Source organism: Pecten maximus, chromosome 14 (assembly GCF_902652985.1).
Source record: "Pecten maximus chromosome 14, xPecMax1.1, whole genome shotgun sequence".
In the NCBI taxonomy this organism is placed as follows: domain Eukaryota; kingdom Metazoa; phylum Mollusca; class Bivalvia; order Pectinida; family Pectinidae; genus Pecten; species Pecten maximus.
In genome coordinates, this window is record NC_047028.1 from 30,359,346 (window position 1) to 30,382,277 (window position 22,932).

The 22,932-nt window shown below is 36.5% G+C and overlaps 1 protein-coding gene across 1 annotated transcript in view; it reads left to right on the plus strand.

Annotated features, from left to right (window-relative positions):
• Positions 1-22,932, plus strand: part of LOC117342912 (tyrosine-protein kinase HTK16-like) — a 44,700-nt gene that overhangs the window by 2,329 nt on the left and 19,439 nt on the right. The window contains exons 2-8 of the mRNA XM_033905212.1: positions 12,696-12,863; positions 13,658-13,804; positions 15,991-16,062; positions 17,958-18,073; positions 18,536-18,676; positions 20,836-20,941; positions 21,727-21,794. Of these exons, the coding sequence (XP_033761103.1) occupies positions 12,696-12,863; positions 13,658-13,804; positions 15,991-16,062; positions 17,958-18,073; positions 18,536-18,676; positions 20,836-20,941; positions 21,727-21,794 (818 nt within the window). The remainder of the gene's footprint in view (positions 1-12,695; positions 12,864-13,657; positions 13,805-15,990; positions 16,063-17,957; positions 18,074-18,535; positions 18,677-20,835; positions 20,942-21,726; positions 21,795-22,932) is intronic.

A 22,932-nucleotide genomic window follows, 5' to 3' on the forward strand; every position in this document is an offset into this window, starting at 1 on the left:
TTCACATCTGAGAGTCCCTGGGATCCTGCATAACAAAATTACAGGGAAAACCCTGTTTTCCTCATTTTCGTTTTCTCACAGCCTTAAAGCCATTCAATGAAGACATAATTGCCCATTTTGTTTAGTACTCAATATTTCAGCAAACACCTTCCTTTAATATATTTGCATTCAATTACATTTGCATATGCAAACCTTTTCTAGATGTTAATTATCTTTCAATATATCATCAGCATTATCGCAAAAAAAAGACATCACTCAAAATATCATTAGCATCGGCCGTCTTTTGTGATTATGCTGACTGTGCCAGAGGACATTTTGCAAATTGGCATCAACTTAAAAAAGAAATATTGTACATGTATTAGTGTTGAGGTATGTATACCTGTACCTGGTTTAAATGTGATGAATGGATTGATTATGTTTTAAGATTTTAAGTTAGAGATTGTTAGTTAGTAGACTGATTGTACTGTATGTGTTAGAAGGAACAGTGCTCGCCCTAATGGCCTCAACACTCTTCCCTCTCACACATATAGTATAGTTTATGGTTTATCTCCCTAGCCCCTTGAAAGATTTATTTGGACCACAGTCTGTTTTTGTGTGCTATATCTCCATAATATAAAAAATGTATTCAAGTTAATTCTGAAATATATCTACCGTTATCTATTGACACTATGTACATGTGCTATGTATAATGTGTTTTTGATCGTAGGTTAAAGATTTGAATTTCCTGTTGTAATTGCACAGTGTTGGAATTTTTTACATATATATGTACATGTGTATGTATATATATATTCTAAACAGTCTGAAGAATCACCAAGATGCGACGAAAGTACTAAAGACACATTTTCAATTTTTTCTTTATCTTCATGAATGACTTCATCTTTAGGAATAGCTTTTAACACTTTTATAATACATGTACATGTATATATATTATGATATATAGTGTCTAGTACATAATAGACGATATGGTCCAATAGGTACCCACAGGTTCCAACATATATGATATGCATATTACAAAACATAGATTTATATACATATATATCCAGTAACATTTCTGGTTAAATGGCTTCTTTGGGTAACCAGGTTCTTTCTGTAAATAAGATTAATAATTAGGATAGGAAAGTGTGTATATTACCACATCATATGACAATGCTAACCACAACACTGACTAATGAGTTAGTCACAATGTTGACCACAACACTGACTAATGAGCTAGTCACAACACTGACTAATGAGTTAGTCACAATGTTGACCACAACACTGACTAATGAGTTAGTCACAATGTTGACCACAACACTGACTAATGAGTTAGTCACAATGTTGACCACAACACTGACTAATGAGTTAGTCACAATGTTGATCACAACACTGACTAATGAGTTAGTCACAGTGTTGACCACAACATGGACTAATGAGTTAGTCACAGTGTTGACCACAACATGGACTAATGAGTTAGTCACAGTGTTGACCACAACATGGACTAATGAGTTAGTCACAGTGTTGATCACAACACTGACTAATGAGTTAGTCACAGTGTTGACCACAACATGGACTAATGAGTTAGTCACAATGTTGACCACAACACTGACTAATGAGTTAGTCACAATGTTGACCACAACACTGACTAATGAGTTAGTCACAATGTTGACCACAACACTGACTAATGAGCTAGTCACAACACTGACTAATGAGCTAGTCGCTGTGTTGACCACAACACTGACTAATGAGCTAGTCACAGTAATGACCACAACACTGACTAATGAGTTAGTCACAACACTGACTAATGAGTTAGTCACAGTGTTGACCACAACACTGACTAATGAGTTAGTCGCTGTGTTGACCACAACACTGACTAATGAGTTAGTCACAGTGTTGACCACAACACTGACTAATGAGTTAGTCACAGTGTAGACCACAACGCTGACTAATGAGTTAGTCACAGTGTAGACCACAACACTGACTAATGAGCTAGTCACAACACTGACTAATGAGCTAGTCGCTGTGTTGACCACAACACTGACTAATGAGCTAGTCGCTGTGTTGACCACAACACTGACTAATGAGTTAGTCACAGTGTTGACCACAACACTGACTAATGAGCTAGTCACAGTAATGACCACAACACTGACTAATGAGTTAGTCACTGTGAAATCAAGTTAGTCATTACCCTTAGCTTTAATAGTAAACCATGTTAATTTGTTACTCGCATTAATTATATCATAAATAAGTCATTTTTGAAGTTACAAATATAGATCATAATATCTATACTACATTATTTTAATATCTTTATTATAATTAGTCACATTGAAATATCAGGTTTGTCATTCAGTCACCATGAAAATAACTTTGTAAGCAGATATATATCTTCTTGATTTATTTCTTTACTATATTTTTAAGAGAGCTCTTAATCCACTAGCTATCTTCCTGGAGCCTAGAAGATGAATTAGGTATAACACACATATGAACTTCAGGACGTTGGTTCTTGGAGACTTTTATTCAAAATAAATTGTTTAAACAATATTCCTCATCAATTACACATGACAAATTACAATACATTTACAATGAGGATTGGAAAACAAGCTGATCATGAAAGCTTATATATCCTTTCCTGTGTTACAAGTCATGGCAATTCATATGAACATGTACACACATCATTGATGAAATGGACAAATCCTGGAAAAAAAAATATAAATACGATAAGACACAATTTATTTGATGAAAAGTCAGTTTATTACATTGACAAAAAAAATATTATTTGATAGATATTTATATTCTTTTTAAAAAATAGAAACATGAAACATAGAATACAGAGAGTGCTACCTCTGTAGGTTTTTCTCCGGGTACTTCGGCTTTCCTCCACCTCCAAAACCTGGCACGTCCTTAAATGACCCTGGCTGTTAATAGGACATTAAACAAAAACAAACAAACAAACTAACAAGCAAAAACCTCAATGGTGTATAGAACATACACTAATCAATAACATTCATTGCTGGTGATGAGAAAGTTGTAAAAGGAAATAGATATTTCAGCATTTTCCCTATCATTTAGATTTGTATCATCCATTATCAGTAAGACATCCATGTAATCCTGTATGTTGTATTTTGAAATCAAATCAGATAAGTGCTGCTATCTGTTGTGAGTATAATATCACACATTAATAAAAATGAAAGTTATCTTCTATCAAAGCCACTATTACAGCGAGGTGAGTCATTATAAGGTTTTTGTGGAATAAGTGTTGATTAGTAAACTGCATTAAGTCTGATTCTAACATGAAATATTTTACCTTTACGATTACCTGTATTAGAAATAGTTTTAAACATGTCCGATATCGTCCTTATCAAGATATGTTTTGAGTACATTAACTGACAAGAGAGCGCTGGCCATTTTACCTCAGATGAAGATCCGAGGTGCACGGTTTGACGCTGATCTTACCTGTGTTAGTTTGTGTTTCTTGGGAAGCTGAGAAATAAGTTGGTCTGTGCTGTCATGGTTGTGTCATCAGGCAAGAAACTTTACCGTAATTGCTCTGGATGGCATGTGACAGGCCTCCTGTATGTTGTTCCGTGAGGTAGTCACCAACTACTACAAGGAGACTTGCACTTCAGAATGACCCTGGCCTTAGTTTCATCAATGTTCCTTATCTTCAGGAACTTCTTTAACTTAAAATTTCCCACAGGAAAGTATTACATAATTTAAGAAAGGTTCCTTAACTAATATCTAACCCTTAGATTCTGTAATGCTTTCTTTGCATGTATATAGCTGTATCCTTCGTAGGACGAAAAGACTTGAAATAGATTAACAGATAATGCAAGCTATGCACTCTAGTCATGCTATTTCGCACACACAAAATTCACTTCCAAGATTCTGTTAGTAGTAATTTGATTGGTTAATCTAAAAGGTCACCATGACGTGACCCCTTATGCGATGTCGTTAGATGTTCATATATGGTAGTGAGAATGACCATCTAAATTTTAATTAGATTGGGTAAATAAGCATTGAGCTGCTTTCAGTTGGCAGTTATGGGTTAATCAAGCCAAGTGGACAAAAGCAAATTTAACATGAAGCTCTAGGGCACTTCATTAAATTTGCCTTCGTCCAGTTGGCATTATCAGCCCATAACTGCTATCGGAACGCAGTTCAATGCCTAAGTAAACATATTTGACCTTAAATGGAAATAAATGTAAATGTGATGTCATCTGTCTGAACACGTGGGTGTTTCTCCAAGTACACTGGTTTTTGTCATAAGATAAGGACATAGCAATTAACTTATATATAACACGATATTTTTATGATTAGGATGTCATCCAATTAACGGTCACTTACACGAGATATGGAGAGTACCACTGGGATATGATGATTATCACTTAGCTTGTAAGATTATTTTTATTGCCTTTCAAGAGATTTTAAGGGTGTATGACTGTGAATGTCCCTTTTGTTATTCAATAAGGAGGACAATTTTCTCGGGACACAAAATAAAGATTATATATATGCACTAGTAATATTGTCATGGTGGTTTAGACCTGCTGCTGGTCAACATAACTTATAGTGATTTCCTCATGCAGTACGAACAGTTTATAGTGTCACCATGGCCTATAGTGTCTCCATCTACTGGTAACCATGGTCTATATTGTCTCCATCTACTGGTAACCATGATCTATAGTGTCTCCATCTCCTGGTAATCATGGTCTATAGTGTCACTATCTCCTGGTAACCAAGGTCTATAGTGTCTCTATCTCCTGGTAACCATGGTCTATAGTGTCTCCATCTCCTGGTAACCATGGTCTGTAGTATCTCCATCTCCTGGTAACCATGGTCTATAGTGTCTCCATCTCCTGGTAACCATGGTCTATAGTGTCTCCATCTCATGGTAACTATGGTCTATAGTGTCTCCATCTGCTGGTAACCATGGTCTATAGTGTCTCCACCTCCTGGTAACTATGGTCTATAGTGTGTCCATCTCCTGGTAACCATGATCTGTAGTGTCACCATGGTCTATAGTGTCTCTATCTCCTGGTAACCATGGTCTATAGTGTCTCCATCTCCTGGTAACCATGATCTGTAGTGTCACCATGGTCTATAGTGTCTCTAACTCCTGGTAACCAAGTTCTGTAGTGTCTCCATCTCCTGGTAACCACGGTCTGTAGGGTCTCCATCTACTGGTAACCATGGTCTATAGTGTCTCCATCTCCTGGTAACCATGGTCTATAGTGTCTCCATCTCCTGGTAACTATGGTCTATAGTGTCTCCATCTCCTGGTAGCCATGGTCTACAGTGTCTCCATCTACTGGTAACCATGGTCTATAGTGTCTCCATCTCCTGGTAACCATGATCTATAGTGTCTCCATCTCCTGGTAACCATGGTCTATAGTGTCTCCATCTCCTGGTAACCATGGTCTATAGTGTCTCCATCTCCTGGTAATCATGGTCTATAGTGTCTCTATCTCCTGGTAACCAAGGTCTATAGTGTCTCTATCTCATGGTAACCATGGTCTATAGTGTCTCCATCTCCTGGTAACCATGGTCTATAGTGTCTCTATCTCCTGGTAACCATGGTCTGTAGGGTCTCCATCTACTGGTAACCATGGTCTATAGTGTCTCTATCTCCTGGTAACCATGGTCTATAGTGTCTCCATCTCCTGGTAACCATGGTCTATAGTGTCTCCATCTCCTGGTAACTATGGTCTATAGTGTCTCCATCTGCTGGTAACCATGGTCTATAGTGTCTCCATCTCCTGGTTACCATGGTATATAGTGTCTCCATCTCCTGGTAACCATGGTCTATAGTGTCTCCATCTACTGGTAACCAAGGTATATAGTGTCTTCATCTGCTGGTAACCAAGGCCTATAGTGTCTCCATATCCTGGTAACCAAGGCCTATACTGTCTCCATCTCCTGGTAACCAAGGCCTATACTGTCTCTATCTCCTGGTTACCATGGTCTATAGTGTCTCCATCTACTGGTAACCATGATCCGTGGGGTCTCCATCTCCTGGTAACCATGGTCTATATTGTCTCGATCTCCTGGTAACCATGGTCTGTGGTGTCTCCATCTACTGGTAACCATGGTCTATAGTGTCTCCATCTCCTGGTAACCATGGAATATAGTGTCTCCATCTCCTGGTAACCAAGGTATGTAGTGTCTCCATCTCCTGGTAACCATGGAATATAGTGTCTCCATCTCCTGGTAACCAAGGTATGTAGTGTCTCCATCTCCTGGTAACCATGTAATATAGTGTCTCCATCTACTGGTAACCAAGTTCTGTAGTGTCTCCATCTCCTGGTAACCATGGTCTACAGTGTCTCCATCTATTGATAACCAAGGTCTATAGTCTCTCCATCTCCTGGTAACCATGGTCTTTAGTGTCTCCATCTCCTGGTAACCATGGTCTATATTGTCTCCATCTACTGGTAACCAAGGCCTATAGTGTCACCATGGTCTATAGTGTCTCTATATCCTGGTAACCAAGGTTTATAGTGTCCTCATCTCCTGGTAACCATGATCTATAGTGTCTCCATCTACTGGTAACCAAGGCCTATAGTGTCACCATGGTCTATAGTGTCTCTATATCCTGGTAACCAAGGTCTATAGTGTCCTCATCTCCTGGTAACCATGATCTATAGTGACTCCATCTCCTGGTAACCATGGAATATAGTGTCTCCATCTCCTGGTAACCATGGTCTATAGTGTCTCCATCTCCTGGTAACCATGATCTAAAGTGTCTCCATCTACTGGTAACCAAGGCCTATAGTGTCACCATGGTCTATAGTGTCTCTATCTCCTGGTAACCAAGGTCTATAGTGTCCTCATCTCCTGGTAACCATGATCTATAGTGACTCCATCTCCTGGTAACCATGGAATATAGTGTCCTCATCTCCTGGTAACCATGATCTATAGTGTCTCCATCTCCTGGTAACCATGGAATATAGTGTCTCCACCTCCTGGTAACCATGGTCGATAGTGTCTCCATCTCCTGGTAACCATGGAATATAGTGTCTCCACCTCCTGGTAACCATGGTCTGTAGTGTGTCCATCTCCTGGTAACCATGGTATATAGCATCTCCATGGTCTATAGTGTCTCCATCTTTTGGTAACCAAGGTCTATAGTGTCTCCATCTACTGGTAACCAAGTTCTGTAGTGTCTCCATCTCCTGGTAACCGTGGAATATAGTGTCCTCATCTCCTGGTAACCAAGTTCTGTAGTGTCTCCATCTCCTGGTAACCATGGAATATAGTGTCTCCACCTCCTGGTAACCATGGTCTATAGTGTCCTCATCTCCTGGTAACCAAGGTCTATAGTGTCTCCATCTCCTGGTAACCAAGGTATATGGTGTCTCCACCTCCTGGTAACCATGGTCTGTAGTGTCTCCATCTCCTGGTAACCATGGTCTGTAGTGTCTCCATCTCCTGGTAACCATGTCATATAATGTCCCAATCTCCTATTTTCTATGTTTTGTGTTAGTTTCAAGTATACATGTATATATATATACATGTATGTATGTGTATATATAAGTTATTTCAAGAGGTAATTTGAAAGATAAACAGGACCCAACCTACCAACCCTTATTTCCAGTTGTCTAGTTACAACTAACCAAGATATGTTTAAGAGTGGCCTAGGTGATGTGTGTTTATTATATGACTGTGTTTTTGTCCTGTACATTTTACCAGAGTCTATGTATAGTATGAGGAAGTCACGATCTGACACAGAGGTACAATCCAATGTCTTATTATATCTGTACACATGTGAAGGATGTAGGTATAGATATACATATATACTTCCTGTAATCTGTGAATTGCCAAGCTTTTTATTTTTACAACCAACCTTAATTTATATGTTTGTGTAAAACTTTTAAAGACAAGCTGAAGTGAAACTCATTTACTGTTCAGTTTTTATTATTGGTAATAGTGGATAAATAAAAAATAAATAAATGTATATATGTAAATTAGTGGTAAATATAAGTTAATAAGTGGTAAATCAGGGTAAATAAATGGCAAGTAAATGGTAAATAAATGATAAATAAATGGTAAGTAAATGGAAAGTAAATGGTAAATAAATGGTAAATAAATGATAAATGAATTGAAGGTAAATGGTAAATAAATAAATAAATAAATGTATATATGTAAATTAGTGGTAAATATAAGTTAATAAATGGTAAATCAGGGTAAATAAATGGCAAGTAAATGGTAAATAAATGGTAAGTAAATGGAAAGTAAATGGTAAATAAATGGTAATTAAATGGTAAATAAATGGAAAGTAAATGGTGAATAAATTGGTAGATAGGTAAATAAATGATAAATAAATGGTAAATTAAGAGCAAGTAAATGGTTAAGAAAAAGTGAAAAAAAATTGTAAAGAAATGGCAGGTAAATGGTAAAGAAATGGAAAGTAAATGGTCAGTAAATGGTAAGTAAATAGTAAGTAAATGATAAATCAATGGAAAGTAAATGGTAAGTAAATGGTAAGTAAATGGTAGATAAATTGTAAATACATGGTTAGTAAAATGGTAAATCAATGGTAAATAAATGGTCAAGAAATGACAAAGAAATTGTAAATAAATGGTTGATAAATGGTCAGTAAATGGTAAGTAAATGGTAAATAAATGGTAAATAAATGATAAATAAATGGAAAGTGAATGATAAGTAAAGGGGAAATAAATTATAAATAAATTATAAATAAATGGTTAGTAAAATGGTAAATAAATGGTAAGTAAATGGTAAATAAATGGTAAATGAATGGTAAATAAATGGAAAGTGAATGATAAGTAAATGGGAAATAAATTATAAATAAATTATAAATAAATGGTTAGTAAAATCGTAAATAAATGGTAAGTAAATGGTAAATAAATGGTAAATGAATGGTAAATAAATGGTTAAGAAATGGTTGATAAATGGTAAATAAATGATTGATAAATAAATGGTAAATAAATGACAAAAAAAAGATAAATAAATGATAAATAAATGGTCAATAAATGGTGAATAAAGAAAAGGTAATTAAAGGTTAATGAATGGTAGATAAATACTTCTATAATGAATAAATATAATAGAAGTATATTGATGTTAACTGCAGTGTGTCCACTCTTATATTGTTGTTTTGTAAAATTATTGAATGCAAATGAATGATATTTCATCCTTATAAATGCATGTTTAGTAATAAGTCCACAGATATCTATTACAGTTTTCAAAAATAGTTCATCCCCATAAACTTCCAAACTGCTGGACTTATTACAGGAAAAACTATCAAAGAAACTTTACCACCAACAGTTAAAACATTTTTCAAATACATCCATACTCATAGCTAGGATGTTTTCAGTTTTTAATAATTTAATAGTTTTTAACTGACTAATGTAATGGATCACTTTTAAATTACTTTTCTGGTAGTTCTTTATGTCCTTAGGTGGTTTCTATGTCTAAACAATTTGAATAAATTTATTCAAATTCTTTCATTACTAAAAAATTCCACTTCTTTCAAGTTACTATATGCTGTATTTTTTTTTTTTACTGGAAATGTTTAAGAGGTTTGAAGCACTTTAGGAAATCTAAAGGTTGTGTTCAATATATGTTATACGATAGATACGATATACTATCTTGACAGATTTTGTAGACTCGGTAAGGTCAAACTCTCCGCCAGTCCATAATGACATTCTTTGTAATGTTTTCATGTTTATTGATTCAGGTTAAATTTTGTTAAATGATCTAAAGTCAATTACCAAATGATGTTTATTAACATTTTATCAAAATATGAGGACCTAACGGACATACCTGTCTATAACAGCCACCTGTCTATAACAGCCACCTGTCTATAACTACCACCTGTCTATAACTACCACCTGTCTATAACTACCACCTGTCTATAACAACCTCCTGTCTATAACTACCACCTGTCTATAACAACCACCTGTCTATAACTATCACCTGTCTATAACTACCACCTGTCTATAACTACCACCTGTCTATAACTACCACCTGTCTATAACTAACGCATGTCTATAACTATCACCTGTCTTTAACTACCTCCTGTCTATAACTACTACCTGTCTATAACTACCACCTGTCTATAACTATCACCTGTCTATAGCTATTACCTGTCTGTAATTATCACCTGTCTATAACTATCACCTGTCTATAACTATCACCTGTCTATAACTATCACCTCTCTATAACAACCACCTGTCTATAACTACCACCTGTCTATAACTACCACCTGTCTATAACTACCACCTGTCTATAACTACCATCTGTCTGTAACTACCACCTGTCTATAACAGCCACCTGTCTATAACTATCACCTGTATATAACTACCACCTGTCTATAACAGCCACCTAACTATAACTACCACCTGTCTATAACTACCACCTGTCTATAACTAGCACCTGTCTATAACCGTCACCTGTCTAAAACAGTCACCTGTCTATAACAACATCTTGTCTGTAACTACCACCTGTCTGTAACTACCACCTGTCTATAACAACATCCTGTCTGTAACTACCACCTGTCTATAACTACCACCTATCTATAACAACCTCCTGTCTGTAACTATCACCTGTCTATAACTACCTCCTGTCTATAACTATCACCTGTCTATAACTACCACCTGTATCTAACTATCACCTGTCTATAACAACCACCTGTCTATAACTACCACCTGTCTATAACTAACGCATGTCTATAACTATCACCTGTCTATAACTATCACCTGTCTATAACTATCACCTGTCTATAACTACCACCTGTCTATAACTACCACCTGTCTATATCTACCACCTGTCTATTACTACCACCTGTCTATAACTATCACCTGTCTATAACTACCACCTGTCTATAACAACCTCCTATCTATAACAGCCACCTGTCTATAACTACCACCTGTCTATAACAACCACCTGTCTATAACTACCACCTGTCTATAACTACCACCTGTCTATAACTACCACCTGTCTGTAACTACCACCTGTCTATAACTACCACCTCTCTATAACTACCACCTGTATATAACTACCTCCTGTCTATAACTATCACCTGTCTATAACTTCTACCTGTCTATAACTACCACCTGTCTATAACTACCACCTGTCTATAACTACCACCTGTCTATAACTACCACCTGTATATAACTACCTCCTGTCTATAACTATCACCTGTCTATAACTTCTACCTGTCTATAACTACCACCTATCTATAACTACCACCTGTCTATAACTGCCACCTGTCTATAACTACCACCTGTCTATAACTACCACCTATCTATAACAACCACCTGTCTATAACAACCACCTGTCTATAACTACCACCTGTCTATAACTACCACCTGTCTATAACTACCACCTGTCTATAACTACCACCTGTCTATAACAGCCACCTGTCTATAACAACCACCTGTCTATAACTATAACCTGTCTTTAACTACCACCTGTCTATAACTATCACCTGTCTATAACTACCACCTGTCTATAACTACCACCTGTCTATAACTAACGCATGTCTATAACTATCACCTGTCTATAACTACCACCTGTCTATAACTACCACCTGTCTATAACTACCACCTGTCTATAACTACCACCTGTCTATTACTACCACCTGTCTATAACTATCACCTGTCTATAACTACCACCTGTCTATAACAACCTCCTATCTATAACAGTCACCTGTCTATAACTACCACCTGTCTATAACAACCACCTGTCTATAACTACCACCTGTCTATAACTACCACCTGTCTGTAACTACCACCTGTCTATAACTACCACCTCTCTATAACTACCACCTGTATATAACTACCTCCTGTCTATAACTATCACCTGTCTATAACTTCTACCTGTCTATAACTATCACCTGTCTATAACTATCACCTGTCTATAACTGTCACCTGTCTATAACATCCTCCGTTCTATAACTACCACCTGTCTATAACTACCACCTCTCTATAACTACCACCTGTCTATAACTACCACCTGTCTATAACTACCACCTATCTATAACTACCACCTGTCTATAACTACCACCTGTATATAACTACCTCCTGTCTATAACTATCACCTGTCTATAACTTCTACCTGTCTATAACTACCACCTATCTATAACTACCACCTGTCTATAACTACCACCTGTCTATAACTACCACCTGTCTATAACTACCACCTGTCTATCACTATTACCTGTCAATAACTACCTCCTGTCTATAACTATCACCTGTCTATAACTACCACCTGTCTATAACTACCTCCTGTCTATAACTATCACCTGTCTATAACTTCTACCTGTCTATAACTATCACCTGTCTATAACTATCACCTGTCTATAACTGTCACCTGTCTATAACATCCACCGTTCTATAACTACCACCTGTCTATAACTACCTCCTGTCTATAACTATCACCTCTCTATAACTACCACCTGTCTATAGCTACCACCTGTCTATAACTACCACCTGTCTATAACTTCTACCTGTCTATAACTATCACCTGTCTATAAATATCACCTGTCTATAACTACCACCTGTCTATAACTATCACATGTCTATAACTACCACCTGTCTATAACTACCACCTGTCTATAATAGCCACCTGTCTATAACTATCACCGTTCAATATATATATTACCTGTCTATAACAGCCACCTGTCTTTACCGACTACCTGTATATAACTAACACCTGTCTATAACGACCACCTGTCTATAACTATCACCTGTCTTTCTTGCCAGGTTTGATCAACCAAGGAAGCATTGATGGACTGTTCCTAGTTCGAGACAGCACCAGTTCTAAGGATGATTTCGTACTCAGTGTTACCCATGATGCACGCGTCTACCAATTCCAACTAAAAGAAGTCCATGACGGATACTATCGACTTGATGAGGGACCAACGTTTCCAGGTAAAGCAAAAACCTCTGTATTTGAAGCATTTCTGATAGTAGGCTGGTGTCAGAAATATCAAGAATTTTTGTGTTATTTCATCAGCATGGTTCTATTTTTCCTTTATTTTTGATTTCTTCGAATGAGAGAAAGCATTTTGATTTTCTGTTTAGGCAATATTATTATTACTTTGAATTTAGAATTAAGCTTTATTTAAAGTTGATAACATATTGAGTCAACGCCTCATCTTACATATGGTCAAGTCATATAGAATCTACATTATATACAACATCACAATTAAAATAAAATAATTAAGCATATAATTATATAATACACATACTTATGAAATAGTTCATTAGTAAGATGACAATGGACAAATAAAACAATGCTTTTGTTTAAGTATCACATATTGTAGTACTAATATGTCAGTTTTGAATGCTCTTATAAAGTGGACTCTGTTTTGACTTGACTCTATTGGGACCGTATAATTTGACCGTTTTGTAGAGAGTTTCAGAGTCTGTTTGTATGTAATTACACCAGAACGAAGCTGACACCGGTTTACGCAGAGTAGATTTACAAGTTTATAGGAGGAATTAGACCTTGAAATATGGCCTGATTATAGAGTAGACAGAGTCTGGTTAACACAGATTTAATTTAATATAGATAAAGAAGGAATTTTTCAAGACTAAATTATTTGACTGGTTTAGACAAAAATCCTGATTGGGCAATGGGTCCACTGTAATTTATTTTGTACTTTAAATCTCTATTTTTCTAATGAACTTTGTATATCTGATTATTTCTTGTTTATTTTTAGGACTTGTGAAACTAATTGAGTATTACCACAGCCCAAACAAAACTGGGCTTGTGACGACCTTGACGAAACACTGCCAGGGGTCAGCCCCGCCCCCTAAAGCACGCACACAGGGACCAACTAACATCCTCCATAGAGCTGTCATTGAGGGTATGTAAGCAATGCCTTTAGAGCTAAACCATATATGTATGTTAAGGTGAGGTTAAACTCTTGTTGTGTAATGGTAATATTTCACCAGGGATTCTATTTTCCTTGTTCCCAATTGGTACTGAAAAAATCCTAGGTAACCATCACAAACTACAGGCTTTGACAAGGTAAGGCTTATTACACGAGGTTTAATAACATTTTTAGTGAACTTTAAAAGACATGGATTGGCTTATTACCAGACATGGGCTTACTGTTGGATAAATAGTGGAAATTATCTTTCCTGAAAAATACCAATCATGAAAAATTTATTGACTTTCTGATTAAGAATTTAAAACTTTAAACTTTGAATTGTGTGTGTTTGAGTTGTTGTGAGTTTGATTAGTTGTGAGTTGGAGTTGTTGTGAGTTGGAGTTGTTGTGAGTTGGAGTTGTTGTGGTTGGGTTGTGTGAGTTGGTTTGTTTGTTTTGTGAGTTTGAGTTGTTGTGGTTGAGTTTGTGAGTTTGTTGTGAGTTGGAGTTGTTGTGAGTTTGATTAGTTGTGAGTTTGAGTTGTTGTGAGTTTGATTAGTTGTGAGTTGGAGTTGTTGTGAGTTTGATTAGTTGTGAGTTGGAGTTGTTGTGAGTTGGAGTTGTTGTGAGTTTGATTAGTTGTGAGTTGGAGTTGTTGTGAGTTGGAGTTGTTGTGAGTTTGATTAGTTGTGAGTTGGAGTTGTTGTGAGTTTGATTAGTTGTGAGTTTGAGTTGTTGTGAGTTTGATTAGTTGTGAGTTGGAGTTGTTGTGAGTTTGATTAGTTGTGGTTGGAGTTTGTGAGTTTGATTAGTTGTGGTTGAGTTGGTGAGTTTGTATTTTGGTTGATTGTTGTGGTTTGTTAGTTGTGACGTTGGGTTGTTGTGAGTTTGATTAGTTGTGGTTTGGTTGTTGTGAGTTTGTTAGTTGTGGTTTGATTCGTTGTGTTGGTTTGTTGTGAGTTTGTTGTTGTGGGTTGGGTTGTTGTGAGTTTGATTGTTGTGGGTTGGAGTTGTTGTGATTTGATTGTTGTGTTGGAGTTGTGTGAGTTTGATAGTGTGAGTTGGAGTTGTTGTGAGTTTGATTGTTGTGAGTTTTGTTGTAGTTTGTTGTTGTGGTTGAGTTGTTGTGGTTTGATTGTTGTTGAGTTGAGTTGTTTGAGTTTGATTGTGTGTGCAGTTGGAGTTGTTGTGCGTTTTGATTCGTTGTGAGTTGGAGTTGTTGTGAGTTTGATTGTTGTGAGTTGGAGTTTGTTTGATTAGTTGGCAGTTGTTGTGGTTGTTAGTTGTGAGTTGGAGTTGTTGTGCGTTGTTAGTTTGTGGAGTTGTTGTGTTTGATGTTGGCGTTGTTCCGTTTTGCGCTGTTGTGCTTGCATGGTCCTTGCGCTGTTGTTGTCTGTTGGAATTGTTTTAAGTTTAAGATGTTGTGATTGGAATTGTATTAAGTTTGAGATGTTGTGATTGGAAGTGTTATGAGTTGTGATATTGTGAGCTAGAGATGTTGTGTGATATTGCTGTAGGTTTGAGCTACGAGTTATGGTAGGTTTTGTGCTGAGTTGATGCTTTTATGAGTTTGAGTTATTGTGAGTTGATGTTTTGAGTAGTGTTGATTAGCTGATGTTGCTGTAATTTTAAGTCGTAGGGGGTTGGAGTTACATTGAGTTGATGCTGTTTTGAGTTTGATTTGCTCTGAGTTTGAGTCACTGTGAGTCAATGTTGTGAATTGATATTGTGAGTTTGAGTTGTGCTAAGCTCGAGTTTTTTGAGTCAATGTTTTAAGTTGATGTGAGTTTGAGTTGTGAGTTGGTGTTGTGATAAATGTTGTGAGTTGATTTTGTGACTCAGAAATACGTTTTATTGTAATTTCCTTTTTCACAGCAACACATCTTTACTACAGAGATAAAGTCTGTTGATATTATAAAGCCTAGAGCTTATCCATTTATCTAGGTCATCAAATTTGTTATCTTTAAACTTCTGAGACAACAGAGACAGTTTTTAAAGTGGTACAACTCCCTAAACAGTCAGCTGTTGTTTTTATATAATAACATAAATAATATGATAATACATGTAGCTATATTTACAGAAAATGATGTTGTCAACTTTTTGTATCACTGCTGCATACCTGTATTGTCAGATTTTTGTTGAGATGTTTGTGACGCTGATTTTTATCTAATTTTCTTTCAGGGGATGTCAAAATCGTCAACGATATTCTTAACCACAGTCTTTGCCCTGATATCAATGCAAAAAATGAATGGGGTAGGTCAAATGTTTACTATAAAGATAAGATATTTTGATTTTTGATATAGATCTGACCGTAAATTTGAATTAAAATTTTTTTTTTGATACTGTTCACTGGTTTGTTACTATTTCATGGTAAATTTAAAAGTAGGATTCACGTCAGTATGACTGTGTTTTCCTGTTTTTGTGATTAATTGTGAATGATATTGCAAAAAAAATATATATATATATAAACATGTATAAATAAATAAATAAATAAATAAATAGATAAATAAATTTCAGTTTTTAATTTGCTGTCATAAATTTTGTATGAGATTGTCTACCCTGCAGGTTTTTGATTTATTTCTAAAGGATCCTTGGGTGATGGGGAACCAATTTTGTAAACCCTTGATTGGTAGGGCCCAATAAGGGAAATAGAAAAAATTCTTAAAAATCCTTCTTTTTTTTCTGTAGGAATGAAAGAATTTGGTCCTTTTTTGATCTGAAGCATTCTTGGGAAAGCGGGTCCAATTTTGTATAAATGGTAGACCTGATCTTCCTGGGGCCTGAGGGGGGTATATAGGACCCAATAGGTGAAATAGTACAAATTCTTCAAAACCATTCTGTAGGAATGAAAGGATTTGGTCTGTATTTGGTCTGAATCATCTTTGGGTGAAGAGGTATCAAGTTTGTTTAAACTTTGGGTTGGAAATAAACAACAAGTCATCTGACCAGTTGTCAAGGTCAAAGGTCATGGTTAGGGTCAAATTGGTATATGTTCACTGGTGAACATTTTGTAATGACATTATGAAGTGAAGTTGGTCAGAATTAAACAAAGAGTAATCTCACCACATGTCAAGGTCACTGGGTCAACACTCAAGGTCGTATCTTTTTACTTATGAGCATTTTATTGTGACATTGTGAAGTTGGTCAGAATTTAACAATAAGTCAACTGATCAAAGATCAAGGTCGTCTCTGAGTCAATGATCATGATCAAATATATTATCTTTCCGCTGATCATTTTGCTATGAAATTATGAAGCAAAGTTGGTTAGAATCATATGTATCAACTGACCACAGGTCAATGTCACTGTGTCAAAGGTCAAGGTCAAGTGCAAATTTTGTATATTTTCACTAATAAAAAATTTATGATGAAAATACAAAGAAAAAAATGCTTGGTAAATACCTTATTGAGTCAACTGACTAAATGTCCAGGTTAAAGGTCAAAGTTACTGGGTCCAAAGGTTCAGAGTCAGATAAAATTTTCTTACTTTTCACTGACAAATCTTTTGTCATAAAAAAGTTGGTTGCGTTTAAACATAATGTCAATTGATCAATTGATCAAGGTCACTGGATCAATTTAGGTCCTAAGGTCGGGGACAAATTGATCTCTGACTATGGCCCTGGATTAGATCAAATAATTCAAACTTAAGAAATAGATACAGTGTATTCACTGGTTTAGGGGGGGAAGAAAACTTGGATCATATCATAGTACATACATGTATATAATGTATTTAAAGTCCAAATATTAAACGTCAAACTGAATCGTGATATGGGCAGATGGCTTCTTGCTAATTGTAGGGGGATAATATTATAGACTCACGACAGGGCCCTCCATGACCTGTCGTTATCCTGTTTTGCTTTGAACTTTCTTTGGAACCAGAACAAACACTAAACTTAGTTAACCTTTCAACACTAAGAAACATTAGTGGACTCTGCCATTCATTTATCATATGAAGTCCAATAATGGTCAGTAGGGGAAGAAAGGGTTAAAGGACAAAGTGGACAGAAATGCATGGTACTGAGAAGCTGATTCCAAGATAGGTGAAGTATTTGTAATTCCAAGTGGGCAAATTGCAGGCCACATGGGCCTCTTGTTTACATTGTAATATATCTATATATAGAGAGCTACAAATATTTTTATATTTTTTTCAGGAACAACAGCCTTACATGATGCCTGTAAATATGGAGCCAAAGAGATTGTACAAACACTTATCAAACATAAAGCTGATGTAGAAATGAAAGACAGAGCAGGGTTAACTCCCCTTCATGTAAGAGCAATAAGTTATCTCCCTTTAACAGATGTGAATTGTTTACCTATACACGTATATTTATATGAGTGGTGGCGTTAAGCCCAAGTTGAGAAACCCAGAGGGGAGGATAAACGGATGTTTCACAAAAATATGTAGCTACTCAATGAAAATAAAGCGGTGGGTCATGCTATTAGGACAGTTGCATGCTTAGATAACAGACTGAAAAGTTTGTGGAATTGAATGACCTTGACCTACCTTCAAGGTCACACTGGTCAAATGTGTTGAATTTTTAATTTAAAAAGAAAAACATCAATTATCAGTACGTATTTCAGACCTCAGGTGACTGTTATAAGGCCCATGGGTCTTTTGTTATTTATATCATTCCTGCCACTCTTAATATGATTCATCTGACGTTGAGAGCCTGGAAAATGTTTGTTTACTGTTTGTTTTGTTTACTGTTTGTTTACTGTTTGTTTACAGCGGTCTTGTGCATCCAACCATTACGAGATGATCCCTATCTTGGTAGAAGAAGGAGGTGCCAACGTACAGTCTTCTACACCGAAAACCTCCTGGGTTCCCATGCATGACGCAGCAATGCGCGGCCATGTTGAATGTATAAAGGTGAGTCTTCTATTGTATAGGACTCGCACAACTAAATCAGCCAATCAGCTGGTGTTTCACCTGAACAAAGTCTCTGAGGAAAATGTGTTTCTTAGGTTGTAGCTGTTTTCCTGAGTAAATAACATTTCAAATGGGTACTTTCTATATATGAGAATAAAGAGTAGGGTCTTGAGATTTGGAAAATCGAAGATATACTCTCCTACTGAAAAGTGAATGAAGTAGGATTTGAGGTGTAAAAAGGCGGGAATTCCCCAGGTGGGGGTTCCCCAGTGTACTGTAAATGTCAGGGTTACTGTCTTTCGAGTAGCCGTGTGCTCTAATATGCAATTAAACCTTTACAATAACAACATTCTTCCGATAGAAAAATCTTCAAACTTTAATTTGATATAAATTTCACACCATTTGAACTTCAAGCAAGCAAATGAAGGGATGGGGTCACTAGTAATAACATATAGTAAATTATTGAGTTGTGCGAGTCCTTTACATTATATGAGTTGATAGCTTTATATTTGGAAGAAGTTTCACCAGCTAGACTCAAGAAATTTATACATACCATATATTTGCTCCTTGAAAATTTCTGAACTCTTTAAAGGTCACTTAAGTTCTGTAATCCAAGGTCTGATTTAAATCAATTTACTTTATTACAGGATCAATACAATACTTCCCAGTGTGTTGATACCAGACATATATTGTATTTATACATCTAGGTAGACTGAAGCACTCCCTTTAAAACATGTGGAACTGCATACAATCTAATTAAAATCTAGATGGTCATTATCACTACGTTACATGAACATCTAACAACATCTCATAAGGGGTCACGTCAGGGTGACCCTTTGGATTAGCCAATCAAATGACTACTTCCAGAATCTTGGAAGTGAATTTTATATGTCCGAATTAGCATGACTAGAGTGCATAGCTTGTATAATCTGTCAATTTGTTTCAAGTCATTTCGTCCCATAAAGCATATAGCTATATACTGTGCCGAAATGGTTTGCTTCAGATGCATGCTGTGACGAAATGTTTTGCTTCGATGACATCGACAAGATGCCTATTCGCCCTGAAAGTGAAATACACACATCTCAGAGGTCAACAGAACCTGACCCCTTATGGGATGTTGTTAGATGTTCATGTAACGTAGTGAGGATGACCATCTAGATTTTAACTAGATTGAACTGCATATCACAATGTTCACAAAATAACATACGCTGCCTCACTTTTGGCCTTTAGTTGAGCGTTCGCCCCTGTGAGGAAGGCTTTGGGTTCTGTCGCCTGGCTGAGACATATCAGTCTATAAAATGTCTGCCTCTCTTTTGGCCTTTAGTTGAGCGTTCGCCCCTGTGAGGAAGGCTTTCGGAGCTGTCTCCTGGCTAAGAGATACCAGAGTCTTTGAAACTGTTAGTTGCTGCTCTTGCTTAACACACAGCATTTTGGGAGTGGGATGATTGGTTCACTCTAATATGATTGGTTCATTTCAGTGAGATAACACTATCAAGTCAACATCATCACAAAATGACAAACACAACCATACCCCAGCCTCTGAAAATGCACACATAAACTACACGCATGAACCTCATGCATAGGGGAGACCGTCCACAAAAGATCATAGCTTTGATAAGACATTTAAGAATACAAAACAAAAACTATATGTCAGTGTTGATTCAGATCCTTGTAAACCATAGCTAAGTTACTGTATAGTTGTAAAATTTCACACGGCTAATATTTTTCAGTTGCTCAATATCAGACCTAGTTTGCAGGTATCAAGTTCTGGGCATTGTAATCTTTCTGTAGTAAACCATCCTGTATATGAAACGGGGGGGGGGGACTGAAGGTTTCCTCCTCGTCAGTCCGCCTAGCTGTCTGTCCATCCATCCATCCGTCCATTTGTCCATTTGTCCATCCGTCTGTCAGTCAGTCCACTCAGTTTTCCACACTTTTCTCAGCCATGCTTCAAGGTATGTGTTTTCCACACTTTTCTCAGCCACGTTTCAAGCTATGTTAGTGAAAGTAAGTATGTAACTTCAGTATGAGTAGCCTACAGATCAAGTTTGAGTTTCAGGGTTTTTGGGTCAAGGTCAAGGTCACTGTTACTATTTTTAGCGAAGGCCAGTATCAGATTCCTGTACATGTCAGTGTAATAAGTTGATGAATTTTTTCAGGCGTTGCTGAAGCTGCAGGCCCCTCTGATGCCACGAGCCGAGGACGAGCAGACACCACTCGACCTTGCCATAAAGTACAACAGGGAGGAATGTAAAAGAGTTCTAAGTAAGATATGGAGTAAACTTGATAGTACAGTGTATATCAAAAGGAAATGAGTCATCTAAATAACTTAATTTTAGAATTATCTTATTGGTGACGATAATGATCTGGTAAAAATAGTTTATATATTGTAGATAATATTCACTGGTCTTGTTATTTTGTACATGAATTTTGACCTTTATGTAAAAACCTGGATTCTCTTGGGAAAGGAATGAGTCATATATTTTAGTATGGATTATCAAAGGTCAAGGACAATTTTTATGAAAATAAACTTTCACAGAATAATTGAATGATTGGATCTTTACTCCAGAACAAATTGTTGCATAAAACTCAAAATCTTTATATCTTTATAATTAGTTGGTTGCCCTAAAGAAGATTAAGGTCACTGTTACTATTTTTAGAAAATCTTAGTTTCATTTTATATAATTCTTCTGTCATAATACATACTACTGGGACAGTGTTTTGCTGAAATTAGCAATTCTCAGTATATTTGTTTATTTTGAATTTGGTTTAGAAGAGCCAAGGTCCAAGACCTAACATTGAGATAATATGTCCAACTATGAAAAAAAACCATTGTAAAAATTATAGACTCTTTGTAATGGCCAGCTTTACCTGCCCCTTGCATAAATCTCAATTGTACAAATAGCAACTTTGAATGCTCTAAAAGGTGGAGCTTTTCTAATGATAATGCCTGTTTATTTTTAAATATAGAGGTGAGCATAATTTGGTCAAATATCTTAATATATAGTTTCATATTTGCACTGAATGACCTCTATGTATACTGACCACAGGTTCTGATGACCACCGACCTTTATATACCAAACAAGAGGATTGGCTCCATCCGCATCTGGACAGACAGGTAAACAATTCGCTGACCATAATGTCCTGAATTCATTCTTTTTCAACTAAACTATGACAAATTATGGAGTTAATTAATTGCATCATGAATAGATTCTACCATGCTCTGTCTCTATGTTTGATACTGTATATATTTAAATACCAGAGTTTTACACAAATAAGCCCCTGCCCACAAATTCAATTCTAAAATAGTCATCTGAAAGTGGTTCACAAATAAGTCCTTCTCAAATACTAGAGGGTGACACCTGAAGGATGTCACAGATGGAATGAAGTGTAGTAAGGGGCGATAACTCTGTGTGAGCATGTTTTGTCAAAATCGCTCAATATCTAAGTTTCGACCAATAAAAAGAATGTGTTATTCGTAAAGGCAACAAAACCGATCAAGTTGAATTTGCAGTCCCCTTAAAACCCCCATACATCAAATCTAATTGAAATTGAACATTATCTACATTTCGACCAATCAGAGGCCAGGAATTGGCGACCATTTTGTTTAAATGTGAAAGTGAGGCTACGAGAGCGACCGGTGATCAATGATGTTCCTACATATAAAATTTCATCAAAATCAGACAATATCTAAATTTGAACCAAGCAGAGCTCAGTTGATGTGTGTCATTTTGTTAAAATGTGAAAATCAGGTTACAAAAGTGACCGATTTCCAATGATGTACATAAAAATAAACAAGGACCTGTTGGAGGGCCAGAAAATACGCCCGGGCAATATTTGACACTTGGAAGGGGGTAGTTTCACAGGTTGTAGTGCTCCGGCTCATCAAGATGTATATCTGTGTCAAGTATGGAGAGCCTGGGTCGGGAAGTATTGGAGTTATAGTCCGGACAAGTTATATCATCAATATGGAATAACTCCGCAAAAATGGGGGTAAGGGGCATGATTTTGGTATGAGACACTCTGGCGCATTAAGATGTATATTTGTGTCAAGTATGGAGAGCCTGGGTTGAGTAGGATTGGTGTTATGGTCCGGACAAGTAAAATCATCAAAGGGGAATAACTCCACAAATATGGGGGTAAGGGGCATGATTTTCGTATGTGACACTCCGGCTCATCAAGATGTGTATTTCTTTTAAGTATAGAGAGCCTGGGTCGAGAGTTATGGTCCGGACACCATATGTGCCCGCCCACCC